Source organism: Herpailurus yagouaroundi, unplaced genomic scaffold (genome assembly GCF_014898765.1).
Source record: "Herpailurus yagouaroundi ecotype Mexico unplaced genomic scaffold, PumYag 29, whole genome shotgun sequence".
NCBI classification, from domain to species: Eukaryota; Metazoa; Chordata; class Mammalia; order Carnivora; family Felidae; genus Herpailurus; species Herpailurus yagouaroundi.
Window position 1 is genome coordinate 103,069,758 of NW_024412377.1, and position 26,170 is coordinate 103,095,927.

General features: G+C 42.1%; 1 protein-coding gene and 1 long non-coding RNA gene across 4 annotated transcripts in view; one reads left to right on the top strand and one right to left on the bottom strand.

Moving 5' to 3' along the window:
- Nucleotides 1-21,578, top strand: part of MRPS27 (mitochondrial ribosomal protein S27) — an 89,324-nt gene extending 67,746 nt beyond the window's left edge. For all 3 annotated transcript variants that reach the window (XM_040451111.1, XM_040451119.1, XM_040451130.1), the window contains 7 exons: nucleotides 1,677-1,791; nucleotides 5,766-5,844; nucleotides 9,046-9,161; nucleotides 12,828-12,930; nucleotides 15,533-15,675; nucleotides 17,631-17,798; nucleotides 20,315-21,578. In XM_040451111.1, the coding sequence (XP_040307045.1) occupies nucleotides 1,677-1,791; nucleotides 5,766-5,844; nucleotides 9,046-9,161; nucleotides 12,828-12,930; nucleotides 15,533-15,675; nucleotides 17,631-17,798; nucleotides 20,315-20,554 (964 nt within the window). In that variant the 3' untranslated portion in view covers nucleotides 20,555-21,578. The remainder of the gene's footprint in view (nucleotides 1-1,676; nucleotides 1,792-5,765; nucleotides 5,845-9,045; nucleotides 9,162-12,827; nucleotides 12,931-15,532; nucleotides 15,676-17,630; nucleotides 17,799-20,314) is intronic.
- On the bottom strand, nucleotides 1,053-21,795 carry LOC121014726 (uncharacterized). Its single transcript, XR_005783399.1, has 3 exons — nucleotides 21,690-21,795; nucleotides 5,534-5,536; nucleotides 1,053-1,098 (listed from the first exon to the last, which is right to left on the bottom strand). It is a non-coding gene; the product is annotated as an uncharacterized LOC121014726 (long non-coding RNA).
- Between the last annotated feature and the right edge of the window lie 4,375 nt (nucleotides 21,796-26,170).

Below are 26,170 nucleotides of genomic sequence, written 5' to 3' on the forward strand. Positions count from 1 at the left end.
GTGAGGATGCGTCCCAATCAAAGCAGATAAACAAAAAAAGGAACCACGGAGCTCTTTAAACCCCTGCTCATGGCTCTGTCTCCTCTCTCCCTCAGTCTGTGTCAGGGATGCCCCCGGGACAAGAAGTGGCTCCAACCCCAGGTGTCACCAATGTGTGCAAACTTGAGTCACTGAGCAGCACTCAGCATCCCTTTTGAAGTTCCTTCTTTTGTATGGTAGTATTGACACATCCACCTGGCTGCGTAGGCTTTTTAAAACCATGTCGGGAGCTACAGGAAGCAAGAGGAGAGGAAATGCAAAAACTGAAGAGCTAGAATGGAGCTTTGAAGGAGGCAGTGGGTTGGGAGTATGGATCCTGGACGACCTGGATGTTAAGTTTTGTTTTCCTTTCTGCTTTTTTGTTCTCTTTTGGTTCAGTGAAGAGTATCCCAATATCTCCTACATGCCGTAAGAAATATCAGTATAACCCAAAGCTGATTCCCCTCCAGAGTAGCTATGCCATTCCTTTCTTCATTTTTGCATCACCTGTTTTATTTTAAACTTCAGAAGTGTCAGCTTCAGCCTCATATCTCTCTTCTAATGAAATGATATTTATATAATGCCATGGTTAGTAGAACATTTTCACCAGATCATTTTTTACAAATCTCCTATTTTAAATTTTTTTAAGTTAATTTTTTGTGAGAGAGAGCACACGCACACACACACACATGAGCAGGGGAGGGGCAGAGAGAGAGAGAGAATCCCAAGCAAGCTCCATGCTGTCAGAACAGAGCCCAGTGTGGGGTTCAGTCCCATGAACTGTGATATCAGGACCTGAGCCGAAACTGAGAGCCAGACGCTTAAGCGACTGAGCCACCCAGGTGCCCCTAAATTTCCTATTTAAAATTTTTTTTTTCAACGTTTTTATTTATTTTTGGGACAGAGAGAGACAGAGCATGAATGGGGGAGGGGCAGAGAGAGAGGGAGACACAGAATCGGAAACAGGCTCCAGGCTCCGAGCCATCAGCCCAGAGCCTGACGCGGGCTCCAACTCCCGGACCGTGAGATCGTGACCTGGCTGAAGTCGGACGCTTAACCGACTGCGCCACCCAGGCGCCCCTAAATTTCCTATTTTATTTTTTTTTTTAATTTTTTAATGTTTATTTATTTTTGACAGAGAGAGAGAGAGAGAGAGCATGAGCGGGGGAGGGGCAGAGAGAGAGAGAGAGAGAGCATGAACGGGGGAGGGCCAGAGAGAGAGGGAGACACAGAATCTGAAGCAGGCTCCAGGCTCTGAGCTGTCAGCACAGAGCCCGACGCGGGGCTCGAACTCACAGACCGCGAGATCATGACCTGAGCCGAAGTCGGAGGCTCAACCGACTGAGCCGCCCAGGCGCCCCTAAATTTCCTATTTTAAAACAAGGTGTTGAATCAAGAGGCATTAAATAAGGAATACAATTTTTATAATACTTTTATTTCTTATTTATTATTATTCTACCTCCCCTTTCCCATTTCATACTTTATAGTTAACAAGTTTTGTCTTCAAGTTTTTATTGAACGTTGACTTTTATGACTTTTGGTCACACTGACTGCACATCTGTAAATATCTAAGGAAGGACCTACTTATGAGGGATGTATTTTGGCATTGATGTTTCAGAGTTAACAACCAGTTTTCTCTCTTCTTATGCTTTATTTAGATTTCGACACAGCCCCAATTGTTGGTACCTGAGAGACTGGACTATCCACACCTGGATTAGGCAGTGTTTAAAATACGGTGCACAAGACAAAGCCTTATATACTCTTGTAAATAAGGTGAGTGGTTTCCTGGTATTTGTACCTTCTTTTCCTCAGTTTAGATGATACACCTACTATATAGTACAGCAAAGAATAGGACAAGAAAAAGAAATAGCTTTTGATATTTATTTGCTCTCAGATATCCTTTTTAGAATGGAACTGAATAGAAATTAATCAACAATTAAATATAAAAATTCCCATAGCCTGTGCTTCTCCACACCTAGTGACTTGGAAATGGACAGGTAAAAGCAAAAGGAAGTTGAGTCAAAAGAACTTGGCACTGATGGTCATTTCATTCTTGATCCCTAAGACGTGGATTTCTTGCCCAGTTCCCTTTGGTGATTTTTAGGGAAATAGACATGACCACTTTGCTGGAATATGATCTCCAGAATATTCAGCCTATCTTACACAATTTTTAAAAGACAAGTATTCCTAGGCTACTCAAAACACGTCTTTCTTCTAAATTCCCTGACTCCTCTCCTCGAGCCCCAGAGTCCCCTATGGTTAGGGTTTTTCTGAACATTACATTCCATCAAGGGTTGAGTCTTAACCTTTATAGTATGAATTGAAGTATAAAATAAGCAAAATATTTGAATGTTATTTTTGTGAGTCTCAAGGTATAACTCTAGTTTGACCATAAAAAGATTTTAACAGTATTTCTGTGAAAATATATTACCTCTTTAGTGTCACTGGGCTTGTATGTTAGAACTCAAAAGGGTATAAAAGTTTTGGTTTTGGTAGCTTTTGGTCCCATGACTTGGACCCAATTCAACTTAATGTGCATTGCAGACAGTTTGTATGTGAGACACTGGGTATGGCATTGTCTGTAAAAATGAGCAGTATCCTATCCTTGCCCTCAGGAAGCTTATCATTTAATAATGCAGATAAACAGGTTTGCTGATAAATCTGTTAGGCCCAGAGGAAGGAATGAATCAAATCCTATTCTTATCAGTTCAGAGTTTAATGACACAGATTATACTCACAGAAGGTGTCTGTGAAAACAAAACAAGAAGGGTATAGAAATGCAGAAGAGTTTATCTCATTTTCTGTTGCTCTAGTCTTTTCGTGGAAAGAACACTGGACAAGGAGTCAGAAGAGCCAGGCTGTAACCTCATAAGTTCCACCAAGTGCCCATAAGTTCAGTCACATAATTTTATCTGTCTAGGTCTTAGTGTTTTCAACTCAGAGTCAAGTGAATTGTACTAAACCGGTGATCTTCAACCCTGGCTGTCCATTAGAATCACACAAGACACTTTTAAAAATTAGAGATGCATGGGGCGCCTGGGTGGCGCAGTCGGTTAAGCGTCCGACTTCAGCCAGGTCACGATCTTGCGGTCCGTGGGTTCGAGCCCCACGTCGGGCTCTGGGCTGATGGCGCAGAGCCTGGAGCCTGTTTCCGATTCTGTGTCTCCCTCTCTCTCTGCTCCTCCCCGTTCATGCTCTGTCTCTCTCTGTCCCAAAAATAAATAAACGTTGAAAAAAAAATTAAAAAAAAAAAATAAAAATTAGAGATGCTTTTCACCACCCCCAAGATTCTAATCTAACTCATCTTTCTGGAGCACAGACTTTAACTTTTTTTTTTCTTAATATCTTAAAATTTTTTTTAATAGACTTTATTTTTTAGAGCAGCTTTAGGTTCACAGCAAAATTGAGCAGAAGATACAGAGATTTCCTGTATGCTCCCTGCCCACACATGCACAGCTTCCCCCATTATCAACATCCCCTATCAGAGTGATCCATCTTTTACAATTGATGAAGCTGTATTGGCACATCATAATCACCCAGAGTCCACAGTTTACATTAGGGCTCACTCTTGGTATTGTACATTCTGTGGGTTGGGACAAATGTATAATGATATGTATATATTTATAGTGTCACATAGTATCATATAGTTTCACTGCCCTTAAAATCCTTTGTGCGCTGCCTATTCATCCCTCATTGGTATCCATTTAAAGCTCCCAAGTTGATTCTCATTTGAAGCCAGGGTTGAGAATCACCGACCGATTGATATCTAAGGCTCCTTCTAGCTTTAATGATTTATCATTCTAAAATATTTTGGTTTTGCCATGCCCCCTAAGGACTAGTGCTGAATTGGATGACTGCTTTGAGAAATAGAGAAACTTCCCACGAGCTCCAGCCTTTAAAACAATGGCTTCTAAACCATTTTTTCATTTCAACATATCTGAGGCATCCCATACAGCCTACTGTAACAGTGACTCAATTCAGCAGTGATTCACAACTGGGGGGTTAGGACTATTAGACTCCCCTAGGGGGTGTGTATAATTTGAAAATTTTCCTCAGGTACTTCTGGTAGTTGGTGGAGGAAGAATGGGGCAGGGTGGAAGATGGTAGTTAATCCTCCTCAAGCAAGAATTTAAAACAAATAAATATATAACTACAATCTAGATCATTAGTAATCACACTTGATTGTGCATGAAAATCACATAGAAAGCTCACTAAAACTTCTGGTTTCTTTGCCCTGTTCCCAGAGATTCTAATTCTGTAAGTCTGAGGCTTAGAAATCTGCATTGTTTAAAGCACTCCTAGAAAATTCTTAGGCAGATGCTAAAGGATCCACATTTTGGGAAATCTGGATTCTCGAATATTTTACTGCGCATGAACAGAAGTTCAGTTAGTAATATTTTGTTAGCATATTTCTAAGGTCTTTAAAAAACAGTCTAAGAGACAAGATATACCAAGTGCTGGTGTGGGTGTGGCAAAAAGAGAACCCTTATTTACTGTTGGTGGGAATGTGCACTGGGTGCAGCCACTATGGGAGATGGTGTGGAGATTCCTCAAGAAATTTAAAAAAGAACTACCATATGATCCAACAATCCCACTTCTGGGTATATACCCAAAGGAAATGAAAATAGGATCTCAGAGAGATACCTACTCCCCCATATTCATTGCAGCATTATTCACAATAGTCAACCATAGAAACAACCCTTGTCCAATGACAGATGAATGGATAAAGAAAATGTGGTGTATATCTATGCAATGGAATATTATTCAGCCATCAGAATGAAGGAGATCTTGCCATTTGTGACCACATGAACGAGCTTTAAGGTCATTATGCTAAGTGACATAAATCAGTCAGGGAAAGACAAATACCCTATGATCTCAGTTATATGTGGAATCAAAAAAGCCAAACTCATAGAAATAAAGTATAGAATGGTAGATTGCAGGGGCTGGGGGTCGGGGGAAATGAAGAGATGTTAGTCAAAGGGTACAAAGTTTAAGTTAAAAGGTAAGTAAGTTCTGAGGATCTAATGGACAGCATGGTGACTATAGTTAACAATAGTCAATGGTATCTCAAATTGCTAAGATCATAAATGTTATCATTACCACACATACACACAGGCACATGCGCACACACAGTGGTACTTATGTGAGATGATGGATGTGTTAACGAACCTTATTGTGGTAATCATAATCATTTTCAGTGTGTATATATATGTATGTATTATATCATCATGTTGTACACCTTAAACTTACGTGTTGCATGTCACTTATAGCTCAATAAAGTTCGAGAAAAAAATAAAGACCAGAAAACCATGCTGCATTGTTTTAATGCTGCATAATGTGATAATGTGTACTTCCTCGTGAGAGTCCAGTTCTGCATTGATAATCATACCTTATAAAAAGAATCACAGAACCAGAGGCATATTGGGGTGGGGGAGGGTTGTTGTTTTGGTTTGTTTTGTTGTTGTTTTTGTTAGCTTTGATGAGGTGTTAGAATTGAGCTTTAATTTTCACATACCATCTTATATCAAACACCCACTCACAACTTTCTTACCCTGACCAAGTTCCAATTACTAAACCTCATGAGTCACAGGTTTTATTTCACTGTCACAGATGCTGTAAAATGATAGTCAAATGTCTGAAAGCTAATGGTGGCAAGTTTTGTCATGAATAATGCATAGGCATATATTATAAACAATGAAAGTGAATATATTTCTCTTATTTTCCTTTTATTTTCATTGCCGTTACAGGTCCAATATGGAATTTTTCCAGATAACTTTACATTCAATTTACTGATGGATTCTTTCATAACAAAAGAAAATTACAAAGGTAAGAAACCAAACCCAGGTCCATTTATAATGGAGCTTCAGCTCTTAAAGGTAAGTAAATATAGGCAATTTTGTTTTCTAAATTTCAGAATGACATCTCTTTACATCACTCTTTCAGTCAGAAATAGATGCATAGTGGATTTACCATACTACTTGGCCAGATAGGACAATCATATCCAGGTTTTTTCCTCTGAGTTTGTCAGGTTTATTTGTTCATGTCTCTTTGTGCAAAGGACAATGAATTTAGTTAAGCAATAAACCTTGCCTGAGCTCCCGTGGCTGGTTAAGATTATAGTAATGCAGTTCTTAGCTTGACTCTTTTTAGTACCATTTGCTAATTTTAATTTAAATCACAGTTGTTATTCTTTGTGGAATGTAAGACTATAAAATCAGTTGTCTTCCTGGAAAGAGCAGTATACTTGCTATGAAGGAGAGTCATTTTACCTCCCCAAGCTTTTGTTTCCTCATCTGTAGAATAAGTGGATGAGTAATCTCTGAGATCTCTTTACCCACAAAATTCTCTAATCCTGTGCAATTAATTCAAAGTGACTCAACTTCCACTGCAATAAGGGAGTCCGAGGAAAGATGGGGATTGCAACAGACTACAGAGGAGTCAGATGGACCCCGGCCAGTCTCCATGGGACAGAGAATCCTATTACGGCATGATTGTGTTTGTGGCTGTGCTGACAGTGAAGAAGGAAAGAGGAATCTTGCCACTGTGTAAAGACACACACTGGCTTTCCCCTTCTACCATTTAATCCTCAGGGTTGGTACTGAGAAGCCACAAGGGAGCCAGGCCTGTGTTTGGGGAGTTACTACCTCAGGAACGTGGTTATGCCCTGGCGGGCAGTTTTATCCTGTGATTCCTGCCATTGGGTTCCATCCCCTCATTCCTGCACACCAGCACCGATGACCTTTCCTGCTGCTCAGGCTGGGGACTGGACCTTTCTGCCCTGAGTGTGGACACCTCTCTCCTTTCTCTTTGGATCTCTGCTTTATCTTCTCCCTCAAAAGGCTTGCAGTTGTTGACTGCCAAAGATTATTTGCTATATGTTATTTTTTGAAATATCAATTATCCCTTCTTGTCTATTTCTCACTCAGTGTTAAACCTACATTTCCTGAATTCAAATGGAAGGTAATTAGCTTTTCCCTGTTTCTTAATCTATGCTCCATGAACATCACATTTAATAGTATATCATTGGAAAATTATTAGAAGCAGTTTTCTGCCTGCACTCTTTCTTTAAAAGGTATGTTAGAGGGGTCAAGGACTTTTTTTGCCCTAAATGTAGAGTAAATAATATTGAAGATTTCTAAAAATAAGGTTTTAATGAAGATTATTGTCATTTATGGCAAAGATTTAGAAGCTATTATACTTTTGGGGCACCTGGGTGGCTTAGTTGGTTGAGTATCCAACTCTTGATTTCAACTCAGGCCATGATCGCAGGCAGGGTCATGGGATGGAGCCCTGCATTGGGCTCCACAGTGATCATGGAACCTGCTTAAGATTTTTCTGTCTCTCTCCCTCTGCCCCTCTCCCCTGCTCATTCTCTGTCTCTCAAATAATAGTAAAAAAAGAAAGTATTATAGTTTTTATTGCTAATAGGATAGGCAATATCAAAGTACATAAATGATTTTGGAGGAAAAGTTAGCTAATTATATAAGCCAGTCTAATTTCACTTCCCAAGCTGAATGAGCTGCAGAATATAAATAAAAGATAAAGTAAGTTTGATTTATTTTTCTTGTGTAATTTTGGATTCAGTAATGAACAATTGAAAGAACAGATTTTTTTTTTTAAGTGGAGTTTTAGCTTAAAATTGTGTTCTTTTAAAATATTGGTTTGTTTGGAGTTTTTGTTTGTTTGTTTTAAATCCGTTCCAGGTCCTTATTTGCTACTGACTTAGTAGATGACTTCTTGGTCTGTCTATCTCCATTTCCCCCTTTGCAAAAAGAATATAGAAGTTCTTGCCTATGGCCTCATTAGGAACCATAACAACATGTACAAAACCAGCTGGATAGGAACAGCTGCAAGTCAGTGCTAACTCTTACAATTATGATTATATGTAAAAATTGGTTAACACAGCAACTTACTTAGTCAAAAACATGTGTTGTGCCTATGTTATGTGCTGGCACCATATTTTAAACCAATATTAGCATTCTCTAATTTAACAACAAATATTAAGGAAAAGAAATTGTCTGAACTTGATTTTCTTGGCTTCCATCTATGTTGTAGAATCTTAAAGGAAAATAAAAATTGCTCAAGGTCTGAACTTCTATGATCAGCATTCATGTGGAAACAAATATATTGTGTGTTATAGTCAGGGCCTTATAGTTTATGAATGAGCATTTTTCTTTCCAGTGTTTCAAGTCTTTTTAAACTGAGCCTGATTATCCTTTTTATAGCCATCAGTTTTCTGTCTCTAAAACAATACGTGGGATTTAGGATCCTCTCTAGCATTTGTCTTCTTTTGCCCCAACAGGGAGAAGGTTCTGGAACACAGAATGGGGCAGTCAACCCAGCTTCTGCTCTGCTTGTCAGAGTGACCTGGAAAATATATTTGCCTCCTTTCTGTATGCCTTAGCTCCTCCAGCTGATGGACATGATACCTTAAATTTGCTTCACAATTTATGAGGCATTTTTTATATGTACTATCTTGATGGACTGTCCAACAGTCTTTTGAAGTAGATGGGACAAATGGTAATCGTTATGAAGATGATACTGGAAAGATTTAAGAGAAATTAAGATTATTCAATGTTCTTGAAAAGATTGGTGCAAAAGCACCTGACTTAGTACATAATAATAAGCACAAGAGAAGCTAAAGACTTTGGAAAGATCTGGTTTGTAGAAGAGCTAGAATCAGAGCTCACATTTTTTGCTTCTTAATTCTGTTTGTTTTTCTATCATGCCCTACTTTAAAAAAAAAAGTTTTATTTATTTTTGAGAGAGAGAGAGAGAGAGAAAAGAGGCAGAGAGAGAATCCCAAGCAGGCTCGGCACACTGTCAGTGCAGAGCCTGATGTGGGGCTCAAACCCATGAACCGTGAGATCACGACCTGAGCCAAAATCTAGAGTCCAGACACTTAACTGACTGAGCCACCCAGGCACCCCTCTCATGCCCCACTTTTTAAGACTGTTTATAGTTAAATACAGATTTGGAGATGTTACCTGAAACTAATTTCCTCTCTTTACTTGGTCTTCTTGCCAGATGCTTTATCCGTGGTTTTCGAGATCATGCTGCAAGAAGCCTTTGAAGTGCCTTCTACTCAGCTTCTGTCCCTCTATGTTTTATACCATTGCCTGGCCAAGAAGACAGACTTCAGTGTAAGTGATGGACCGTAAAGTAGTACTGAGAGCCTTAGAAGCATGCAGTGACTCTTTAGTAGGGATGAGGTTCCTGGAGAAAACCCTTGCCACCAGAATCTGAAAGAAGCCATCTGATACACAGCTCTGAGACCCCAAACAACCAGGAATGAGTGTTCCTTCTGTACATTTTAGTGACTGGCTTTTGACAGCGTGGAACTGGATGTCCCTTCACTTGAAAGAATCTCAAGCGAAAGTCCTTAGGCGCATTTTGAAACTTGAGCTAAGCTGAATGCACCTCAGACATTCAGAACTGGATAACTGATTCTCACTGACAGTGGGACTTGCATATCAGAGAAGCAGTGAGGCAGCTAACTGACCACAAGCTTGGGTGTGTTCACTTCACGTCAGTGTTTTCCTAAGGTTGCTCTTGGTCAGTCCAGAAGACCAAGTTTCATTTTCCTTTCTTAGATAAGGCTATTTAATCATTGTTTCTTGTTATCCTAAGAATAACAACAGTAACAACAGTAACCAATATTTAAATAGTACCCACTTTACACCAAGCTCTGTTCTTGGTGTTTTAAATTTATTAATGCATATAATCCTCACAACTCTATGCAGATGAGCAGACTGGAGCGCAGTGATGTTACATAATAGCCACCCGGCTAGTAGGTGCTGAAGCCACCTGGAGAAGCCAGGCGGTCTGGCCCTACAGTCTACCCTCAACTTCCAATGTAACATCAGAAAATCCTAGTTTGTGTAGGAACTGAAAAGGCCATCGAATCCAGCTCACATTCATTAGCTCGTTAAATTTATATTGAGCAACTGCTGCCTTCCATATATTGCCAAGCACTGGTTGTACAGTGGTAAACAAACATTTCCTGCTTCCAATCAAAGAATACAGGCATTCAAGGCAAAACAAACCAAATACATGCATTTAAAATTATAGCTGCAATGGGTCTACAAAGACCTCTTGTATGAAAAGTGCCTATATTGGGGAGTTTTTGTTTCTATCCTAAACTTAGGTTAGGAATGGCTTCCTTCAGGAAATATTTCTGGAGTTAATACTTGAAAGATGAATAGGAACTAACTGGTTGAAGAGAGGAAGAACAGTCCAAAAAGAGGAAATAACACATGCAAAAGCCCTGTGGCAGAAAAAACATGGCAAGCAGAAAGGGGCTGGAAAAAGATAGGAAGACAGTCAATGTAATTGCAACAGAGAGCATGGTAAGAAGGGCATGGGGTGAGGTAAGGTTGGAGAATGTAATTCATGCTAAGCTGTATTATGTACATCCTAAAAATAGAGGCATTTGAAAAGTTTTAAGAAGAAGGGGTAACATGATCCAATTTGAATTTTGAAGAGATACATCGGCTATAATGTGGTTAGGAGATTAGATCAACTATGGTTGTCTCAGTAGGCAGTAATGGTCAGGTGGGGACCAGAATGTATGGACATAAGAGTAGCCAGTGAACATATTTGGGAGGCAGATAACATATGGTGGAGAACTATATGTGGAAGCAGGAACATACTGGTGAAATCATCTCCTCAGTTTTTGACTTGTGTATCTGGATGGAAAGGTTGTCATGTGTTTGCAAGGGGAACCCTGGAAAAAGACTGAATTTATTTGGCTATGAACATATTGCAGTTTGAGATGCCTTTGAGACAACCAAGAGATTTCCTGAGGGAAATTGAGATCTTCATGGAAACATTTGGACTGGGGACATAATTTACATACATAGGTATAAATTTCTGCAGGTGAAGCACAGAGGAAAATGGGCAATCAGGATTGTATTAGGTCACAAAAACCACAGGAAAAGAGCGGTTTATAGTTTAGGATGCTTCTGAGAGGGTAGGTCAGATGAGGACTTTTAAAACATTCATTGAATTTAGTGGCCTAAAGACACTCAATTGTAACCTGTGTTTCCATAGAATAATGGAGCAGGAAAGGAAATTAGAGTGGATTGTGGAGTAAGTTCAAGGGGCAGAAAGGAGACAGCTAGCGTAGGTGGTGCTTTGAGATACCTAGCAGTGGAGGGGAGTGGAGAGGAGAGAGGGAGAATGAGATTTGCTTTGTATTAATGCGAAGCACCAAGTAGGAAAACCTTGAGGACCCTGGTACGATAGCACCTGACTTCATCCTTGATTGTACATACAGCAGAAGCTACAGGTTTGGGAGAGACCTGATCTCATACATTAACACATAAATAGCTTCTCATATAAGCAGTGGTGGTTGTATTATTTTCAGGGAATCATCCCAAAAAAATCTGTAAGACTTTCGTTTGTTGGTTTTCATCCATCTAAAAGTGCCTTCAGAAGTGTCCCTGTTCCAGCTGCCATCACCACCCCTGCTCAATTCCCGGAGCAGCAAGGATACCGTTCTTTTGGCTTTTCACCGCTATCACATTTAGATACTACAGATCATGATTTTCTCTAAAGAAAAGAAAAAAACATTTAAGGCTCCTTATTTATTATTCACTGGGTCCCTTTTCATGCAGCTTTTGTGGGGGGAAATCAAACCTTAGGGTGATTTGCTTTTGAAAGTGAAATGCCCTGGTCTTCAAATTACCAGCTTTTACTTATCTGTGCTGCACAAGTGCCTGAGGAGGCTTTGTTTTTCCTCCCAAGATTTTTGCTTTTTTCAAAGGTTGAGAAAAACCTTAAGAAATTACGCTTGTAGTATACAAAGGCCATTCCCAGGAAAGAGGCTTGGGTGCCCATTAACACCCAGGGTGCCTCGCTTATACCTGGCTACAATTGTAGCCTGTACGCCTCATTCGTTCTCTGCTTCCTTCCTGAACTCTGACTGCAAAGACCAGCGCAGGGCACCCTGAGCTTTGTGTTGTTTGTTTTCAAGCCAGGACAAGGGCCCTGGCTGACGTGCACCCATATGGCACCAGGAAGATCACAGCTCTCATTGTCTGGATGGTTGCCAAGGCTGTCCTCTGAGCCCAGAGTCTATGCGAGCCCTCTTCACTATTCTTGCTGCCCTGTAGCAGGCTCAGCAATGCTTGTATTTTTGCCCCTTCCCGCCCCATGTCTCAAAAAGCTCCAGTTTTAATGAAGTGTAATTTTGCACCCTGAGTTGAAAGAAATGATCACTAAGTGTTTCTGATTGCCCAATTTATTTTTAAGAGGCACAAATCTATCTAAAAGCAACCTAATAGTTGTATTTATTTTTACACTGTGAAGTAGAAGGAGTCTTATCATTGCTGAATTGTTTAAAATTCAAAAGCTGGCCCCAGCATGCTATAGCAACGTGAATGAATATTGGGCTGACAGCATGTGTAATCTTTACTGATTGTCTCAAGGCATTGTTGGTCCAGAGTGTACTCTTTATTTTTGTTTTGTTTTGCTTTTCTGATTGCAAAAGGAACTCTTATTCATTGCCATAAATGTGGAAGATAATGAAAGTATAAAGCAAAAAACCAAAACTGCTCATAATTTCATTGCCCAGAAATCTGTAAACAGAGGGTATTTCTTTTCTGTTATTCATTAAACATAAATATCTTCTCTTTATAAAATTAGGATCATAGTGAAACTATAGCTTTGTTATTTTGTTATTTTTTTTGTTTTTTGTTTTTTTTACTTAATGCTATAACATGTGGGGGGCCCCCCCCCCCATTAAAAATCATTAAAAATCAAATTTGTTGCTTGGCTGGACCATGATCTGGTTTATTCTGTTGCAGTGGGAAGAGGAGAGGAATTTTGGTGCATCGCTATTACTCCCAGGCCTAAAGCAAAAGAACTCAGTGGGGTTGAGTTCCCAGTTGTATGGCTATGCACTTCTTGGTAAGCTAAGTGATCTTTACAAATATTGTTCTTCGTGGATAGAACGGATGCAGTCTTCTACTTTGTAATAAATTTTTATTTTGATTTCAGTGTGCTAATGATTTTATTCATACAGCTTTATTCATACGATATCATGTATGATTGTATTCATATGCTACAGCTTTCATTTTTATACATAAAAATAGACCTTGGTAGCTTTACACTTAGGGACTTATGCCTTAAGAGACAGTAAAGAGGCTTCTAAAACCTGTTACCACTGGTAAGGTGAAAACTAGTTCTGGTGGCTTTGGATCATATTTTGTGGTAATCAATGTGAGGAAGGGATAAAGAATGGAAAGCTCTGGCCTTCTCTTGGGAAAACCAGCCAGCTAGTAAAATGTTTCCCAGTATTAACAAAGATCTTTCTGTCTCTTTTAGACCTGAAGTCCAGGAGGTAAGAAATCAAGACTTAGGGTTGAACTCGCATCCTTGGTATTGTTTTCAGGTGAGGGAAGGGAAGCTCAGACAGCATGTCTAGTAACACTTAGAGAAAGCAGAGAGGTTCATTTGGCACAGTGTGACTGGGCCAAGCAGGGGATTGGTTGCTTTACTTTCATTCCCTGACTGAATTGAAAGACAGGTCAGGAGATTGAAGCCTCAGAACCTGAGTTGTATGAAATCAGGGCAGTTAACATCCAACCTAAGTGTGCATAAAATGTGTCCTGATTTACAGAGTTTCTTAAATGCATATTATTTCATTGTTCTTCCATTCTTTGTCTTAAGTAGACAGGCATTTCAGAAGGTACCTTCTCTTGACCATGCACTGCTTTGACTTACCTTTGTTTTATGAAAATCATCAAAGTTTTAGCAGTTTTGAAATTGATCTTCACCAACAAAATGTAGTGTGGCACTCTCGGGTGCTGATTCTAATATAGACTGATGTAGGGAGAGGAATTTAGAGTTTATCAATTGGCTATCAGACTAGCAAAAGAAATTGACCACTCTTTTTTAAAAATTGTTTTCTCGGAGCACCTGGGTGGCACACTCGGTTAAGTGTCTGACTTCAGCTCAGGTTATGATCTTGCAGTTTGCAAGTTCAAGCCCTGCGTCAGGCTCTGCTGACAGCTTGGAGCCTGGAGCCTGCTCTGGATTCTGTGTCTCCCTCTCTTTCTGCTCCTCCCCCACTCACACTGTCTCTTTCTCAAAAATAAATAAACGTTAGAAAAATTTTAGGGGCCCCTGGGTGGCTCATTTGGTTAAGCATCCAACTTAGGCTCAGGTCATGATCTCATGGTTCATGGGTTTGAGCCCCACGTAGGCTCTGTGCTAGCAGCTTAGAGCCTGGAGCCTGCTTCAGATTCTGTGTCTCCCTCTCTCTCTGCCTTTCCCCTGCTCGTGCTCTGTCTCTGTCTCTGTCTCTCAAAAATAAATAAACATTAAAAAAAATTTTTTTTTATTTTTTTAAATAAAAAATAAAATCGTTTTCTCCTTATATGCCATCTCCTTTTGCTGTTGGCTTATGCGTTTTGCCTTTGCCTTCAGGTGATCATTCGGAACTGTTATACTATGTGAATTATTCAGAGAGCTGTCAGGACTAAGAAAATGTATGTGGTCACCACTGTCTCTGCAGAGGCCCTGGTGCTTCGGGACTGGTGGCTGTCAGATGAAAAAGCCCTTTGCTCTCACTGCGTCATGTGCTGCACGGCCTCACCCGGCCCCAGTGGAAGCAGCTTTCCCAGAATGTGACTGCAGTCCAGCCCCAAGTATCTTAAAGTCTAAAATTAGCTGTCACCTGATAAGCTTTGTCTATTTCTGCCCTACTATAGCCCTCCCAATCCTCCTTCCCAGGAACGATAAGTTAAGGTGGCTTTAAGACCTGGCAGCTCAAGGTGACTTTGGCCATCCGTGCAGAGAGGGCTTCTATTCCCCAGGAACACAGAGACAGCCCCTCGCCCCACCTGAGGCCCCTGGTGTCTGGTGTCCACGTCTGGAGCTCCACTTGTGACAGTTTGAGGAATCAAGAAAAACATTCATGTCCCAAGATCCAAGAAGGATGATGCAGACTTTATGGCTTAAGTACCGATGAAGCTCAAATAAAGGACAGTCGATGGGATGTTTTGGAGCGTTTTGAAAAATGTCAAACATTTGCTGGCAGGGAAAGTTGTCATATGTTGACGAGATTTTCACTGTAGGAGAATTGTGGGAATTCTTTTTCTGAGGAAGATTTTGTTCTTGAAACAAAAATAGTATTTCAGTTGTTTGACTCGTTTTATAAGGGTAGTTCCACTTAAAGAGACAGATATATCAACCTCTCTAAACTTCCCTCAGCCCTGTGATTCATACATCCTCATGATAATTTCCACCAGCCCAAGTACAAAAGAAAAAAAGCAAATTTGTACAGTTTCGTATTTAAAAAATGGATTTGGTGAATTTACCATATTCTTCATCATCCATCTGGAATGGCACCAGGTCACTCGCCAGGATGAAGCTCTTGGTACATATTTGAAATGATTCTTGATTTCTAGAGCTGCCAGGTGCATATTCACTTTGCTTTCAAGTCCTCAGCCTCAAACATAGTGGGAAGCCATGCCTGAGCCATCTTCATTGTTCTTTTTGGCCACAGGGAAGGTGGAGTTGCAGCGAGGGCTCCGGGCTGTGTACCATAACATGCCTCTGCTGTGGCAACCCGGCTACCTCAACAGAGCCCTTCAAGTGATGGAGAAGGTGGCCTCGTCCCCGGAGGACGGGAAGCTGTGTGCAGAAGCGGTACGTCCTTCGGCTCTAATTCAGTGTGCTTTAGCCGTCTCCTGTTCCCTGTGAGCCAGGCTGTGAATCTGTTTTCATTTTCTTCCCCTCCCCCTCCTTTCTGTACTTCTGTAGAATCATGTACTTCTCCAGTGGAAAGGGAATGAAAAACGGCACACATTCTCAATGTTCCTGACCAGAAGTATTAGAGAATAAGAGTAGTGTTGACTCTCTAGCTCAGTGTGTGGAGGAAAACTATCCCTGTCTCCTGAAATTTAAACTGAGTTCAGTAAAACACTGCCCACAATACCACCCTCTCCCCCAGTAAAACTCAGTGGCAGCTCAAGAGAGGTTAATATTTCATCTTATTTTTCGGCCTTTCTGTACCCTTGTAGCCCCGGGAGACTGCATGGCAATTATTATCCCCCCATAAAAGCCCTCAAGAGAGGAATCTGGGGGCTAGAGATGGCACAGTCTTGTTTTGCTTCTATGAAACGATTCTGTGGTGAACACACGGTGCTGGAGGATGTGGGTCGGACGTTCCCTGCAGAGTCCTCAGGGGCTCCCTCTACCTGGACTGGGCCACTGTCTCCCTATGGCCCCAGCGCATCTCTCAGTCACCTAGGGCTCTTGACACTGGAACCACCAGACTTAGCCCACAGGAAACGTATTATCTCAGAGCCACATGAAAGCCTCCTGCCCCACAGACAGCCAGTGTCCGCTCCTGTCCAAGCCGTTTACATCTTCAGAGGGAGGCCTAGATGGACGTTGGTTGTTGCATTACCAGGATGTAAAAGTTAACTTTGAGCTCATTCTTTGTTTTCCCTTGATTCCAGTCACTTGGGCTCACTCCTTGGCTTCATTTTCATCATGAAGATATGCAAGTCTGGTGCCTGTATTGACCAGATACTGATGTCTAGTGAATCATCATGTTCTTTGGTAGATATTTGTAACAGAACATCCACATTCCTAAATACATACTCATATTTAACCCTGTTGTAGTCAGTTCTGGTGGTAAAAAACACAGTATTATACATAAATCCTTTGCCAGGGAAATTAGTCCTTCCAACCTAAGCCAGATTTGTATTCTTTGTGATCTGTCCTAATAAGAATATGATTCGGATGTCAGCAAGAATGGAATATGTGTTAGGTGTGGGTATAATGTAGTAATGGCATTAAAAGACTTGGAGTATTTCCTAGATTTTTGTTCTAATGTGACATGGTAGGATTAATTGGTATCTAAGCAGGTGCTAATGCTGACCTTGAGGTTGTAGAATGATTAGGCCCTCGGTGGGTCAAGGGAAGGTGTGCCCCAAAGTGAATGTGGTGGGCGACAGGCCAAAAGAAAAAGGAACCCTCTGTTTTATAATTTATTTACTTTCTAAGTCACAGAGATCACCTCGTTGTGGATTTCACGTATGCCTGTCAAGTCTCTGTCAGTAGCTTATGAGGGTTGTGCAGCTCCCTAATTTACAGAAACCTCGCGAGCCACAGTCTTTCTGTGAAGGAAGTGCTTGGCCTGGATTCAGAGTCTCTCTTGCGCACATTCACAATGGTCCTCTGTTGGTTGCGCTCTGTGGCAGTTTTTCTCTCCTTCTCCCACTTCCAAACTGGTTGGGGAAGAACGACCTGGAAAAGGGATTACTTTGAGTATCCATTGAACATAATTTTTGGATTCCTGCCCAGTTGACTAAAGGTGAAATCAAACGCCATTGTGCTGACTCATATACACAGAATTCTGAGCTTGCTGATCTGTACCATTTGTTTTGTACTAAGTTGTCCATGCCATCTGACAGGGTGTTTCTCATGTAAAATCATATAACCGTGTCTCTTTCCTATAATTTTATAAGAGAAAGAGTTCACTAGTCTTCAGATCCCAGCTGTTCCTTCCTATCCCTTCCCTACCCTCTCTTAACAGCGTGTTTTCAGGGTGCTTCACAGGATGCTTAGTCCCTGCCCCTTTGTCCTCTGCACAGCTGGATGTGCTAGACAGAACGCTGAAGGCTGTGACTGCTCCAGCCTGTGGGTCTTCAGAGGCACAGCCCCAAGAAGAAGACGACCAGGGCTCAGAAGAACTGGTGGAGCAGTTGGACGTGGAGGAAACTGAACAGTCCAAGCTTCCCCAATACCTGGAACGATTTAAGGTGCGTCGTAGCAGAATTGAGCCCCTCTGAGCTGTGCATTATGCGTGCTTCTTTTCTGTCGTGATAGGCAGCCCTTTCATGCATCAGTGTCCCACACAAAGGCATGAAAACTGACATCAAAAATCATGCTTCAAACAGGAAGTGGTCTTAAAAGTAATAAATGGAATTTTTATGCTCCTTTTTGTACGTGAGCTAATCAGTCACAGTTTTGTCACTGGGGCAGCATGTCATTACCCACTCATCCCTGACATGTGCCTGATGCATGGGTAATAGCTTGCCGCCTCAGAGCAGTCACCTGACTCCATCCCCAGCTGGAAAGGATCTGGTCATTTCTCTATATTGTGCTAATGTGCTCGATAACCCAAAAACCAAAGTAGAAATAAAAAGCCCAATTTGAGTACGATGGAGATCAGATGCTGGTATCTTCTGTTGCTTGGCTTTGAGTTGTGCACTCAGGCCCTGAGAAGACTTACTTGGACTGCATGGAAGAGGTGAACAAGTTTCCACCGTGTCTTTTCAGAACAGATCTGAGCGCTCAAGCTGCCATTGGTACATTTCAACTGTATGTCCCCAAATCCTCTGTGATCAGAGTCAGGGAGGAAGAGCTATGTTCAGAGGTTAACCCCTTGGCCTCTTCCTTGCTTTGTTTTTAATATATTTAGTGCAAAGAGAAAAATATGCTGTCTAAAGGAGAATTCTTTGCATGAAACAAAACCTTCCCATCCATGCCAGCTGAACTGTTGTGTCATTTTGAGACAGATAGGTGTCATTTTGCCTGATTATTACACTTAGATCTGTTCAGTAATTATATTGAACCAGCTATGGGATACCTATTTCCCCGTGTTATAGGGAGGACTCCACTGTACTTGCAGTAGCTGTTTCTCCTGGTACTTCTGTAAAGTCATTGTTCAGTGTCCCTCTTTTATAATTTGAAAACTAAGAAAGAAAGGTTAATATTAGGTACACAGAGAATTGGCAGCTAAGTTACAAATTTACATACCTGTTCGTTTCTCTTAACTTTGCAGATTTAAAAAGGCTGAAGAACAAACAAAAAATCATCCATAGTTTAGCCTCATAGTTTATCATCTACCATATTCATATTGACCAAGGCTGCCACAACACTCCTCAAGATGACCACCTCTTTCTCTTGTTTCTTACATTTAATCTCAAGAGAGTAGAAATCTGTGCTGCATTAAATTCTTAGTCCTCATTCTTCAACAGATGCATTTTTTTGAAAAGCAAAACAAAAAGAGACAAATATTTATTGGCTGCTAGCCGTGTATTAGGCACCAGTGCATTTCATTTATCTTCCCTATGGCTCTGCGGGTCGGTGCTGCGTTTCCTACGTTACATGACACCAGGCTGAGAGAAACTTGCCCATAAGTGACTGATGGGGGATTTGAACAGAAGTTTGCTGGCTCAGATTTGAGTTGTCATTCTGGTGTCCCAAGGTGTCTCCTTGGCCTCAAACCACATGGAAAGTGATACCAGAATGAAATAATTTTCATTGTACATTTCCTTTTCTTCCTGTTGCCTGATTTTTATAGTCTCAGGTAATTCGGGGTCCATTTTTATAGGCTTGACCCATCACACTAGGCCTGTAGCCACGGCTTGACACATGGATTCTGCCCACCTTCCTCCCCTTATTGGAGCAGGCCTCATCACCTAAGCCAGTGAATGGCATTTGTTTTTGGAACATGGGGAGGTGTGGTTTAAGCTAGAGCTGGGGCCATTAGTGACTCTCTCTTGATGATCTACATCCTGAAGCACTTAAGTGTATTAGTGTTTTTAGTACTTCACTTCTCCAGGAATATAATACCGACCAAACCAAGATGCCATTTCAGATGGAGCTGTGAGCAGTCAGTTTGTAAAGGTTGACCTGCAATGGAACACAGCAGGTGGAAGCTTATAACAGTGCAAGGACTCCTGGGAGCTGTTTAGCATGCCATTAGTAAAAAAAAAAAAAAAAAAAAAAAAAAAAAAACAACTCCTTGCACTGGGTTCCATCTGTTGAAGGGAATGCTGGTAGACAAGCATTTATCTCACTTATTCAGAAAGAAAAGATACAGACCGGCTAGCTCCAGTTTATCAGCTGCTTCTGCCATTTTGTGTGCATCTTAAGAGTTCTTTGCTCTGGGAGTTGGCTGCTTGGTTTGGTGTAAGTCAGAGTGGAAATGTAGATTTGTTATACTCGTGCTGTCTTTGTGGTTTAAAACAAGAAATTACATACAGAATCACAGCATATGGAGTTCCATTTACTGTTTGTGAGTGAAGGGAGAGAGAGCACATGTGGTGCACCTTAGCAAAATTGCTGGACTGAAAAAAAAAAAAAAAAAGTAAATGCTAACAGTGCCTAGATGAAAGGCAGCATGACACGTTCCCAGCAAAGTGCCTTTGCCTGTAAGCAGAACGGGTGGACATTTTGCAAGTGATTTAATCTCTTTTCCTCTTTGTATTCTCCCACCTGCACCCTCCTCCCTCACCCCATCCCCTCTTTTTTTCTTCGCTTCCAACAGGACTTACATTCTAAGCTTGAGGCTTTGGGCAAAGTTGAATCAGAAAGTCCTTTGACTCTGACCATCCAGCTCATCAAGGAACAGCTCCCCACCTTTGAAGCAGAAGATATCGCAACCTATGAGCAGAAGCTGCAGCAATGGCATCTGGAACGGGTACACTTGATTCAGAGGGAACAGGAGCAGAGGGAGAAGGCAAAGCAGGAGCATGAGGCCCGGAGGGCAGCAAAGGCATCTGCCTAACAGGCCCTCAGGCCCCCAGGCCCCACAGAGGAACTTCATTAGGCCCCGTCCTAGGATTCTTGCTGACCATGATGGCAGCCTCAGCTTCCTCTGCCTGTCGTCTCCTTTTCCTCAAGCAGGCTGCTTGTGACAGAAAGCCACAGTGTTCAACATATTAAGGCACTGTGACTTCCCATCAGATGCCTAGGAGGGCTGCTGAGCTCTGAGTGGCAGGTGATCAGACTGAAGCCCCAGCTAAACACCTTAAAAAGGTGCTATCAAGGCTTATGGTGGGGTTTCCGGGGTCAGGTATCAGTGTTGAACATTGAAAGTCCCTGATACGTAGCAGTGGTGGAGGGAGAGGCCGTGTTTGAACAGCCTGGTCTTGAGCACAGGCTTCTGAGTGGCCTCTCTCCCCAGCAGGCAAACTGCACGTCCTGAGGCCTCCTCCCCCTCAGTGTCCTCCCAGCCTGAGCTGGGTGTGGGGCACCCACACATCTCACTTTCTCCCTCCCCCATGTCTCTGCTCTGCAGACCTAAACTGGGAAGAAATTGAGGACAGGAATGAACATGACACCATGAACCCACTGGCTTTCAAATTTCAGGCACCCACAGTAACATTTTTAGAATGGAAGCGTTTTTGAGGAGAAAGATAACTCTAGCTCTGAAGCCTCCTGAGCTTGGCTTCTCCATCACGTTGGGGTAACTTCTTTCCAAAGCATTGTCTCAGCTCCTTCCTCAAGGAGGTAAAGTGAGCCTTTTGTGTCCACGCATGCACACATGTGCAACTTGTGAACACACATTGCCGTTGGAGAAATAGGAGAAAACGAGAGGCAGGATGGGGCTTGTAGTGCATAGGAGACATTAACTGTGAACCTCCCAGGGAGTGGAAATTCCTTCCTGAAGTTTCTCTGTGAAAGGGGTCAGGGGCAGCTCCTGCTTGCTGTATACATTTGCCTGTAAGTACAGTGGTATACTTTTATTCAAGGTCGTGCTCTTTTAATCAAGAACCTGTGGAAATAAATGTTCTGGGATTATTTTGGTATATTCTTTATCTTTGTGGGAAGGGAGGGAGAGAGGAAGTCACACCATCAGCATGGTGATTCTGATTGTGAACAACAAATTTTTAACCTTTCATCTCCATCAGACTTTGCACCACACCCGGTAACATTTTTTGAGAACTAACTGTGCCGACACCTCAAGCAGCCCTGTGACGGAGGCCGGAGCAATCCCATTCTTGAATGAGGAAGCTGGCTGGCACTGCTGCCCACCCTGTGTGTTACGTCCATCCATACCTGCAGGCCACGTCCAACGCAGGGTCTTGTGGGTGGGCAAAGCTGAGTCGTACCTAGGTAGAAGGTCATGACCAAAAGTCACTTGTGACATTTTAGTTGATCAGGGGCTGGGCTTTTTCAGCCACTCCCTTATATCCAGAGGAAATCAGAAGGCCCCTTTGCTCAGTAAATTACTGACCATCACGGCCTGAAGCATGTTGTTAATACTTCAGCTCATAATTTGGCCTTCTGTTTCCTCCCCATCTGTCCCTGTCGCACTTGATTTCCAGTATTACCAGAGTGGGGAGCATGAAAACTGCTGAGCAGCAGCGAAATGCCCTACTCTCCTCTCGGGCTTTGTTGCCTTGGCACCAGACTTTGCATTTTGTTTTCATACCTCGTAGCCGGCCGTGGATATCAGATACGTGCGTGGTATTTTTGTTGTAGGTTTTACATGCAGTCAAAGGCCCCCAAAATTTGTTTATTAAAGTCATTTTTTCACTGTGAATCAAATAGCATCTAGTGAGTAAATGCTGCTAAACATCGTACGATGCAATAGGACAGCCCCCATGGCAGAGAAGTATCTGGCCCAAAATGTCGGTAGTGCCCTGAGGTCAGAAGCCATGGCCTAGGGTGTGTGAGCAGGGCATCCACGGGCACGTGTGTACAAATGGCTCATTTACAAATGGCATTTCTCAAGCTAAAAAAAATAATTAACATATCTAATTATTTTAATATTTAACTAATAAAATAATGAGTTTCTTATCTAAATGAGTATAAAATACGCAGTAATATAGGGTGGGCCATTATTCTTCCTAAACAGAGTCTATTATGGAAAAGAGTAAATGATGATTTATATGATTTTGCTGTATGGCAATATATAACTGGGGATCTGCAGTGATGTGGCCTATGAGTCAGTGGGACTCAACACCATTGCACCCAGTAACCTTGCTGGGAGTGCGTGGTGAGGAAGGGATGAAGTTTGAAATGGGCTCAGAGAGCTTTGGCTATAGTGAATCATAAAAGCAGAAAATGTGGTGTGATGGTATTTTCATTAAATGGTAATTAATTGTCAGAGCTGAGTTTTTCAAACGCTGACAATGATAAATTTTTTACTTTACTTATAAAATCTTACCTTAGAAAATGGGGAATGCTTTTCAACATCATTATGCCAGGGAAATTGCCTTTTATTCTAAGTAACAGCTTCTTAGCTTGAAAATAACCTTTCCTTCCCCCCATTGAGTGGGCCTTTTTGCTGACATTGCACGCTGCCATGAGGATGCTATTATGGTATGGTGTCAAGGAAGTCCAAAAAAGATAGTAGCAATGCCCCTGAGATCGTGGCGGTTACCACTGGGATCTTTGTTTAATACTCTTAGGCTGTTTACTCTTAGGCTGTGTTTATTATATATGAATGTTAGGGATTCCAGATCTGAGCTGGACATGTTCAGAAAACAAAGTTTATTCTTGTAAGAAGCATCTGAAAATAAATTCCATGTTAGGATTTAAATGCTAGATCAAGGACTACAGGGAAGATTTATAAAGGATTTCTAAGAAGTACATTCTCTGATGGACCCAGTGATAAGAGAATGTCACTTGCTTCTTTGGTTTCCACGATCCTTCATCTCTGCAGAGTGCAAAATTCTAATCTTTAAAATACCCTCCCTGGTTAATATGCCTAAAATAGTATGTGGAGTAAAACCAATGCCCATTAAAATCTTCCTCCAATAACCGTATGCTGGGCCGCTTTAGGATGTCTGTGTTTCCTAGGCTCTGGCTTATTGTTGCACCCATCTTGACTACAAAAATTACATTCAACAACTCCTCTTTGTGAATGCCCCTTTCTACCTAATTTAATTCCACCTACTTACAACAGCCTAGCAGGGCAGGGATTATTACCCTCATTTTGCAGAGGAGAAAACTGAGGCTCGTATGACTTGCCCAGGCCCACACAACTAGTAAGTGGGTTCACAGTGCTTGAACCAAAATTTGTCCGATTCCAAACCCACTTTCCAACAATCACAGCATATAACCACTGTGCCAGTCTGAGACTAAGTACATTCATTCATTCAACAAATATTTATTGAATACCTATTATGTGTCGGGCAGTATTAAAATAGTCACTGAGGATACAGCAAGGAACAAAGTAGACCAAGATCCCTTCCTTCGTGGCACATACATTCTATGGAAGGCAACAGTTAATTCATAAGTACATAATAATGTCATGTGGTAATACGTGGCAGAGAGACAAAGCAAGGAAAGGAAGGGAACACTGGGTAGGGAAGGCCTTCCTGAGAAGATGACTGTTGAAGAAAGATCCATGGGGGTGAGGGTGAGAATCACGGTGTTACCTGTGGAAAGGTGCAGCAGACAGAGGAACCAGAGCCCAGATGGAAGCCCGCCTAGAGTGCCAGACAACTGGCAAGGAGGTCGGTGTGGCTGGAGTGGAAAGTGTAAGGTGGACAGGAGCTGGAGAAGAGGCCAGAGAGATGGGTAAGGGAAGGGACAGATGCTATAAGTCTTCCTGGCCCATTAGGAAGGGTGCTGGCCTTCACTCTGAGATGACTCATCTGAAGGATCCAGTGGCATGCTCTGATGTCACATTTTCAGAGGGTTTGCTGGTCTAGCTGCTTTGTGGTGAGTGAATGCGGAGACAGGAGGATCAGCTAGGAGGCTACTGCAGTAATCCAGGAGAGAAATGGCAGGCTTAGACAAAGGTAGTTACAGTAATGTGAGGAAAAGGGGTAGGACTGGGTGAATTTGGAAAGTAGAATCCACAGACTCGCCTGAGATTTTTTTATCTGAGCAACGTGGAGTAATGTCTTTGCCATTTCCTGAGGTGGAATAGCCTAGGGAGAGAAGGAGTTTGGGGAAATTAGGGATTTGTTTGGGGGCATGTTAAATTTGATTTGGGTTATTTTAAATGTCCTTATTGGCCATTCACACGGGGCTCTTAATTGACAGATGGATATGAGTTTGGAGACCAAAGAGGTACAAACTGGAGATACAAACTGTAAAAGTCATCAGCTTACATGTGGCATTCAAATCCATGAGACTGCATTACAGTAACATGCAGTTTGGGTTTGACTGAGGAGAGTCTGAGCCACAAAATGGAGCAGTGCCTGTTTTTTATGGTGAGATCACCCCAGGAAGCAGGCGTCATTATGATGCTGCATCATCTGTGAAAACACTGCCAGGTACCCCCCCCACCCCCCCCCCCCCCGAGAAATACCCAGAAGAACTGCTCATATTAAAGGAACCTGGGGTGACCAAAAGTCAATCTGCATATGTGACTCCAATAGATTTTCAAGATGCACAGGATAAGATCAAAGAGGAAATGGTGATCTGGGATTATGCAAGAGTCCAAGAAATCAAGAGTGAGGAGTTTATTGAAAGATCATTGTAAGGACACAGAGAAACCTTTGGAATTCGCACTATAATTACAAAGAGAGAGAAGGTGGAGTCAGTACCTTACCAGACCTTTGCTGATTTGCCTGGAAGACCAGAAAAAAACTGAAGGAAGCTACTACGTCCAATGTCTAGAAAAGGACCAGCTGGAAGGGCATTAACTTTCTCCATCCCTGCTGTGCCTGGGTCTGGAGGGAGTGGGATATAAACACACAGAGAGTGTTGGGGAGTGTGAACAACGGTTGGGGGGTTCCCTGGGACTGCCGCCTTCCTGAGACGCAGGACTTGCAGTGCCCAAACTAGGGCAGACCTGGGCTAACCCACATGGTCCCGCAACCTAGGATCTGGCCAGACACTTCCTGGAACTGAATAGTTGGGCAGTGGAATAGAAAATAACTATGTTTAGTATGACCGATGTAATTAAAACCTCTTGATGATGATTTTCCATCCTGAATTCTCACCTGCTTAACCCTTGAACTTCTGGAGGCATTTCCGAGTTCCTTCTTCCAAACAGCAACTTCTAATGGGGCCAGTCAGTAAAGTCCCATAGTTTTTTGGAGACACAATATTAAGATCAAAAGGAGTGTATGTAACAAAGGGACGTCGTTATGACTCAGGACAGGATGCTATAGCCTTTTGAGTCCAAAGGATCATCTCTGAAGACAGGACCGTGTCCTGGAGATCTCTGCTGAGCATTCATGGGCATATTTTCTCCGGCCACATGGAGGAAATGGAGATGCCAAGGCCTCCTACTCTATACTCTGCCGATGTGAGCTGAGTGAGCTGCCCAACATAACTGCTCCTGCTTCTTTGTGTGAGCTGTTGCCTCTGTCTAGAATGTGCTGTCACATGCACACACACCCATGCACGCACACTCCAGGTCTCAGCTTAGACATCACTTCTGGTGCTCCTCTTATGTCACCAAGGCGCACCCTTGAATTTCAGAAGCCTGTCA